Source organism: Hipposideros armiger, unplaced genomic scaffold (assembly GCF_001890085.2).
Source record: "Hipposideros armiger isolate ML-2016 unplaced genomic scaffold, ASM189008v1 scaffold_164, whole genome shotgun sequence".
Lineage (NCBI taxonomy): Eukaryota > Metazoa > Chordata > Mammalia > Chiroptera > Hipposideridae > Hipposideros > Hipposideros armiger.
Window position 1 is genome coordinate 3,368 of NW_017731514.1, and position 8,026 is coordinate 11,393.

General features: G+C 52.0%; 1 protein-coding gene across 1 annotated transcript in view; it reads left to right on the top strand.

The window, feature by feature from the left end:
- The window catches only part of PARVG (parvin gamma), a 26,229-nt gene that overhangs the window by 2,800 nt on the left and 15,403 nt on the right, over positions 1–8,026 (top strand). Inside the window, exons 2-8 of the mRNA XM_019651679.1 lie at positions 125–265; positions 1,273–1,388; positions 2,616–2,671; positions 3,170–3,192; positions 5,297–5,355; positions 5,565–5,633; positions 7,745–7,846. Coding sequence (XP_019507224.1) covers positions 175–265; positions 1,273–1,388; positions 2,616–2,671; positions 3,170–3,192; positions 5,297–5,355; positions 5,565–5,633; positions 7,745–7,846 — 516 coding nt within the window. The 5' untranslated portion in view covers positions 125–174. The remainder of the gene's footprint in view (positions 1–124; positions 266–1,272; positions 1,389–2,615; positions 2,672–3,169; positions 3,193–5,296; positions 5,356–5,564; positions 5,634–7,744; positions 7,847–8,026) is intronic.

An 8,026-nucleotide genomic window follows, 5' to 3' on the forward strand; every position in this document is an offset into this window, starting at 1 on the left:
TAGCGCATTGGCTATGGGTCCGTGCAGGGGCCAGACTCGCCTCCCCTCTCCTCTGTCCTCTGCCACCCTCTCACTGCCTTCTCCCCACCCCGTCTTGCCCCATCCTGTCCTCTCCCAAACTCAGAGAAGCTGACGGGGATTAAGCTGGAAGTGGAGGAGATCGCCTTGACCACTATGAGCCAGAGGCGCAAGCTTGAGGCCGTCCTGGAGGCCACCAACCGCAGCCTGCAGCTGGACGAGCAGCAGGTCAAATGGAGCGTGGACAGTACGTGGGGCCTCAGCCCGGGCTGGTGTCCAGGGCAGGGCTGGGGCAGCCTGGGTCCTTTTGCACCAGGGGTGGCTTCTCGTTTACCCAGGGGCATGGCTCAGCCGCCTCAGGTATGGGCACAAGCCGGGGACATGGAAGGAGGCAGAAGCCTCAGGCAGGCGCAGAGGAACACAGACGCATGCACACAAACAGCCCTCGGCACTTCTGTTCCCCGAGGGTGTCACTGCAGCAAAGCAGAGAACAAGGACGGAAAATGCAGGCTTGTCAATACCAGCTGCTATTTGTTGAGTTCCAACTACCATGACGAACTCTCCTACCTTGTTAGAGGGGCCGCTAACGGTCCCATTTCATTAGCTTATTTAAATTATATCTGCAGGGCCTGCTTGCAAGAAATGAGAGCCTGCAAAGCACCCAAATGTCCCCACCCCACCCCACCCCGTTAACAGCTTGGTATGAACTTCCTGCCATTCCAATCTCCACATTCTCCCCATTTTCGAGATGAGAAAACTGAGGGCAGAAGGAGATAAGTAGCTTCTCCAAGGTTGGGTAGCAATGATGTAACAGTTTTCAAACCCACTTTTTGTTTGGCCGCACGCCACTGTCTTCACCACTGTTTATAAGTCTCACGTTCAGTAACTGATGGGTATAATGTTGACCTTGAATTAAGTCACACTGAACTTTAACAACATATCTAACCAGTGTCCTCCTATAGGACAGGACATGTGGTCGTTTCCATTGTAAACAGTGCTTCAGTGAACATCACTGTGTCTAACCCCCGTCCACGCGGTGGGCTGTGTCCTGGGCTGTATTCACAGGGTGGGGTGCCTGCGCAAAGTGTGACTATTTTTCAGTCTAAATATAGACCGCCAGGCCTCCACTTTCCAGAAGGCTGGACACAGATCTCACTGGTCTTCAGAAGGTTGTTGTGACGTTAAGGAGACCTCCTGGGGCCCCAGGTTTGGGCGGCCCCCTCGGCTCGGCCTCATACCCCTCTCCCCTCGCAGCCATCTTCAACAAGGACCTGCTGGCCACCTTGCACCTCCTTGTGGCTCTGGCCAAGCGCTTCCAGCCCAACCTGCCCCTCCCGACCAATGTCCAGGTGGAGGTAATCACCATGGAGGTAAGGGCTGGACACCAGGGTTCCCCGCACAGGGTAGCTTCTTGGGTGGACATTGCCATACCCTGGATTGAGGGGTGCTGCATGGGCAGGGGCTGAGCAAGGTGCGTTTTGGGGAGCCACAGGAAATATCAGATCCCACCAGGGCAGCAGTGGGCGCTGGGCTGGAGCTGTGAGTGGGAGATGCTGAGAACTGAGTGGGGCTGGCAGGGACCCAGTGGGGCCATGAGGAGGTGTGTGGACTGACCAGTCCCACTTATCTCAGCAGATGGCATCTGCCTGGGGGTGTTAGAAGGGTCCTGGCTGATGGCAGCCGTGTCACGTGGGCCATAAGGGGCCATCTGGTTAGAGCCTTCCGGGAACTTTCCCACCCCTGAGTCACAGCCCCGTCCTTGTCACTGTGGTATCATCTCATTCACTGGCTGATGGCTGTGACGGTGGTTTCGGGGTTTCTCCACCCCACGGGGCTCTCTCCAGGACAGACATGACTTGTGCTGTGGTGAATGGCCCAGGAGTCCCTGACTTCTCTCTCAGGCACTCTAAGCACCGCAGGTGGGGCCCCTGCCTGCATTGGCTCCCCGTTTTACCCCAGCCTCTGTACCCAGGGAGCAGCGGGGCGTCATGCCCTGGGGTTCGCCTTTGACTTGACCCAACAGGGTAGCCACATCTGGCCAAACTCAGGTGAATTCATTCTTACGTTTTTCAAAACCACTGATTCAAATTCTCCACTGAGCAGTTTCGTGGCTTTGTTTATACTTTTTATGTGAATCAGTGGTGACTCCATTCCTTCACTCATTCATTTACTCATCCATCCACCTATCCACTCACCCATCTGCTCATCTATCTGTCCATCCATTTGCCCATCCATCCATCCATCCATCCATCCATCCATCCATCCATCCATCCATTCGCCCACCCACTCATCATTCGTTCATTATTCAGATCAACACGTATATTGACCCCTGTGATCCAGGCACTGGATGAGACTCGGGGATACCTGGGAAACGAGTCAGACACAGTTTCTCACCCTCGTGGGGCTCAAGGCTCATGGGAAGAAGGACAATTAGCTGAATCACAGTGATGAGACTGCCCAGGAGCCCACCTGAGGAGGGAGGGCGGAGTAAACTGAGTTCTTCAGGGCTGCTTTGGCCTCTGTAGTCTTTGAGCAGCACGTGTGGGTCCCCAGGTCTTCTGGGATCGCTCAAGTGCTTCCCCGTTTTCCTTTCTTAGAGTACCAAGAGTGGCCTGAAGTCGGAGAAGTCAGTGGAACAACTCACTGAAAGCAGGTGAGAGAAGGAACAGAACGCGGGGTTGTGGTTTTACAGGAGTTGGCGGCGGGCTGCGACAGAAGTCAGAACAGTGGTACTGCTTGTGGGGGAGTTGATGAGGGGCTGGGAGAGCACATCGGGTGCTTTGAAGCTTCTGCACCTTGCTGGGGGTAGATGTGTGAAAATGCACGAGCTAGTCACTTAGGATTTGTGCATTTTATTGAATGTATAATAATGCCTCCCCCCTAAAAAACCTAAAATAACAACCACAAAAATAACAAAATCCAGACATTTCTAGGTATGGAAACCTCAGGGGAAGCAGATGAGCTTCTTTTCCTGTTTGCTCCCTTCCCACGGGGCCGCCTCCTTACAAAGCCTCCGGGGGAGGGGAGGGGAGGAAAAAGAGGCCAGTTTATTTGTCAGTCTCACCAAGACTTATCATAGTAATACAGCACAGGTCTGAAGGTTTTTTAACCCTTTGTTTGATTTTTTTCTTCCTTACAATTTTTCCTTTAGCACAGACAAGGACCAACCTTTGAGTGAGTACTTTTCATTACTTAAGGCAATCTTTTTCTATCAGATATGTGTTCAAACTGACCTGTAATGAAGGGTTAATTGCTGGGTGTTTGCTCACATTCTCTGTGCGGCCTATAATTGTATCTCGAGCCTTCTTCTCTTACATTTGTCCCTCTTTCTGTCTGTCCGTCATGGATCGCGCTGTTCCCTCTCATCACACCGCTCATGTGGGTAGAGAGATTTAGAATTCCCGTTGGTGGGGATGATGGAGTTAAGTGTGTGGGCTCTGGAGCCAGACGGCCTGGGTTCAAACACCAAGTCTCCCGCTCATTAGCCACGTGAGCTCAGGAAAGTCGCTTAACCTACCTGTGCCTCAGTTTCTGCATCTGTGAAATGGGGTTAAGAATGGCACCCACATCTTAGGCTGGTGATGAGAATAAAAAGATGATTTGTAAATGTGTGCTTAGCGCACAGTGAGAGCTTAATAGTGGTTGTGCAATAACGTGGCTGCTGCTTTTGTGACAGAGCTCTTCACTAATCGACTGGCTGATCCAGACATTCCTTCTTTCATTCATTTAGTCCACACTCAGTTGGCCTGGCCAGCTCTCCGTCCATCCACCCATCCATCCATCCATCCAACCATCCATCCACCAGTCCATCCATCCATGCATCCGTGAATCCATCCATCCATGAATCCATCATCCATGAATCCATCCATGCATCCTAACATTTTTCTTCCCTAAATCCTCCCCACTTAGGATGCAGAGCTATATGGGCAGAGGGTTCTATGAGGGATATATCGCCTGAAGAGGAGGAAATAATGACCTACAAGGGGCTTCTGAGAACAGAGGCAGAGAGAGGCTGCGTGGCAGAAGGAAGGAGAGGGGAGGTACAAAGGAGGCTGGCCGGATGTCTGTGCATGTGTGTGTGGAGGGACAGCATGGGGACACGGGGCTTGCCCAGGGAGCAGTGTTTATTAGGGGGCAGCATGAGGTTGGGTCACACAGTGAGGGCCAGGGCCTCCTCAAAACCATATCCAGCACAGTCATCCTGTTCTAGCCTGTGTCAACTGAGCACATATTTGTCTCTCATTCCTGTGAAACAATGTTCCCTTCAGTGACATAATTTCCCTGACCACAAGCCAAGGGGTCTGGAAGGGACCACTGGTGTTTTCATCGTGCTTATTGGTTTACGGGGCATTTTCACGTGCACAATGCTGTCTGGTGCTACCTTCCCCACTTCACCAATGAAAGAACAAACTAAAGCACAGAGAGGTGAAGTGACTTGCTCAGTGTCACACAGCTGCTGAGTGGCAAAACACCAAGGTCAATTCTGCTCAGTTTGAGTACCCAGTGCCTGAGGACTAGTCTCCCCAGGGAGGTGTGTCAGCTGCAAATAGTAGGAATACAACTTGTGGGAAAGGGGGTTAGTCTTTTAGTCCTATAACTTGAGGACTTGGGGTGCCTGAGACTGGACTAGGAGCCTGAGCTGCCAAGATGCTCTCCTGTCCCCAGACCCTGTGGGTGTGACTCAGCGGCTGAGGGTGCTGGCCTTTGACACACTGCAGGTTCAGACACTCTGGGAGAGCCTGAGGCCTTCATTCTGCCCATCCAGAAATGCTGGGGAAGGGTCCAATGGGCGAAGTGTCGGTCCGGGACTGGCCTCCCGCTCTGCCACCCCTGGACGCTCCCATGGACCTGTGAGTGGAGCAGGCAACTGGGAGGGGACAGTTTCTGGTGGAAGGGATGACAACTGAGCAGACACAATACATGACATCCACCGCAGAAAGGATGACCACTTATTGAAGTCCTGCTCTGTGCCCAGCCACAGTGCCAAGTGGCTTCTCTGTTACCAGAATTGATCTTTGCAGCACCCATGCAGTGGGTGTTATCGGCCGTCCTTTATGGATGAGGAAACTGAGGCACAGAGAGGAGAGGCGATTCCCCCTGAGCCACACAGCCAGGGCTAGTGACTTAGACCTGGGCCTGTTTTTAAACTCAAGAAACTTGAGATAAAACTGCAGCTCCCCCTGGTCTGGTTACTCTGAGAAACTTTTGTGGAAAAAAGTCCCTGTTTGGCACAAAGATAATAGCATTGTAATGAGGTGTTTACTGGCTCTGTCTACAGAGGATGTCTTTGATGAATTATTTACGCTGGCTCCAGAGAAAGTGAACGCCGTGCAAGAGGTAAGAGAGATCAAAGCCCTGAGCAGCTCTCTGGCTGTCGCCCACCCACCGCCCACCTGCCTCGTGCCTCGGGGGACAAAGGGATAGAAACAGGGCCCTCGCTCCACACCTGCTGTGTGTTGGGTGCTGTGAGGGGGCTTTCTGGCCCCCTACGTGAGAAGATCACAGACCCAAGCCCTGGGCCTGGGGCCTTGTTCTTTCTTGAATAGGCCATCGTGAACTTTGTCAACCAGAAGCTGGACCGCCTGGGCCTGTCTGTGCAGAACCTGGACACCCAGGTAGGGACTGAGCTGCAGGGTCCCCATGCAGAGGATGGCTGTGGGGTACGGTCAGAGAAGGGGGTCACAGGGCCCTGGGAGCCAGGCCCACCCCGTGTGCCCTGAGGGGTGTCGCCTCTCAGAGCCGTGGGTTCCTCCTCTCCAACGGAAGGGGGGCATTGCTAGCAGGCAGCTCGCCAACCAGGGACACGGTGGGGGTCCCGTGAGGTGGGGACCGTGGGAGCTTTACAAAGGGGCTCATCTATGCTTCTATTACTTTTCATTGTAAAACAACCACTTTTCAGCTCTTTTAAAAAAATTAATCTCAGACCACCAGATACGAGGACTCAAAGCACACTGCGTTCGTTCAGTGTTTACAAGGTGTGTGCTGTGTGCCTGGCGTTGCTGTAGGTGCCAGCACAGCCCAGCATCTGTGGGTCCCTGAGGGGCTGAGCCCCGCCGTGGCCGACTTACACCCAATCGTCCTGGGGCGGGAACGAAATCTTACGTGGTCAGCATTTCTCAGTGGGCCATGGCCTTCCACGAGGACACCATGTATCCGATGTGTTTCCTTATCAACAGGGGACACCAGGGAAGCTGAGAGGTTGATGGTCAGCGGGGCACTGGACGTGGGTGTGGGTGTCGGGCTATCTGTGCTCTGCTTGTGTAGCATGGCCGGGGTGGAGAGGTCAGGGCCAGCCCTCGATGCCCTGAAGGGCGTATGGCGATCTCCCAGAGCTGCTGACTTCTCAGGCATGCTGTGACATCAGCCAGAGAGGGCGGGGATGATATACTCCTGTGCCTGGTAGTGAAAACCAATAAAGCCCTCACTATGTGCCAGGCCCTGAGCAAAGTGCTTTACATACATTGTCTCACTGAAGCCTTCCAACAATGCCCTGACGGGGGACTGATACTCTCCCATTCTACAGATGAGCACACTAAGGCACAGAGAGGTCAATGAACTCATCCAAGGTCACACAGTGATTAAGCGGTGGACCTGGGATTTGAACCCAGCCTGCTGAGGCCAGCTCTTATGCCCATCACCACCTCACATGGTGGCCACACGAGAAGTCTGTGTTGATACAGTCTGGTGACACGGCAGGATGGAGATACCAGACTCTGAGGCCAGGTGGATACGTGTTGTGCCTGGGCTCCGAGAACAGCTCTTCCATATTGACTGTGTGGCCTTGGACCTGGACTTTTCTGAACCTCAGGCTCCTCACTCTTTTAAAATGGGTACAAGGATACCAACCTCATAGAATTGCGAGTAACGAATGAAATGATAAATACCCAGCGTTTAGTCTATTACATGGCACCCTGTGGATACACAATAAATAATACATTTGTGTTTATTATATTTCATGTAGGTATAAACAGCATGGGGATGATTTCTTAGGTTTACAGTTTACCTGTTTTATCTTTATCTCTCCCTTGGTAAAATCATGGCTTTTGGAGAATAGCAGCATAGGCAAAGATGGTATTTAGAGACTATGGGATAAAAGGGGATATTGGAGTCCCCGGGATTTCAGTGCTATTACCGGAACACACCAGCAGATAAGATTTCAGGCCAAACTAGTAGCGTTGGAAGAGACCTAATATGAGGAAATTCCATTAAAGACTTTGAGCGGTGGTTTTCTTCCAATATCCAATCCTGTGTTTTGTGTCTTTGAGGAGATTGAATAGGATTATATTAGCATATGATATGCTGGCGGCAGGACGACAGCTTTATCTCTGAACATACAGATGGAACAGACAGAAATATTAATGTGGCAGCCAGCAAAGTGAGCCATGTGTGCTGTTCTCTGACTTCTCCTGATAGAATAATTTTACACTGAATTCTGTTTTCTCCTGTGCTTCTGTAGCTCATGGAACAGTATGTGGTTTAAAAAATGATATGAGGCTATTTCACAAAAATGTAAAACAGCTCATTTTACTGAGAAGGTGGCCAATAACTGCTGTATACCTGCCGCTGCTCATGTTGACGACAATGCTGCAAGGTCGGGATGCCGTCCCCATTCTCAAAAAGGAAGCTGAGGCTCAGAGAGGTTGCGTGACCTCCCCAGGGCCGCACAGCCTGTGAAAGGCACAGCAGGATGCCCCAGGCTCTGGGCCTCCAGTTCCCTCCTTTGTAGTTTGCAGATGGAGTCATCTTACTTTTGCTGATTGGACAACTAGAAGGCTTCTTCCTGCACTTGAAGGAATTCTACCTCATGCCCAGCTCCCCTGCGGAAATGGTAAGTCGCCGGAGATTTTCCTTGGTGGTCTGCCTCTGAGTGGACAGGTCTATGGAGTCGGCACGACCAGCCTTTATTTATTATTCACTTCCAGGTGAAGTCAGGGGTGGAGAGGAAGTTTGTTTGTCCATATATCTGCCAATCCAATCCACCTATCCACCCACCCACCTGTGCACCCAC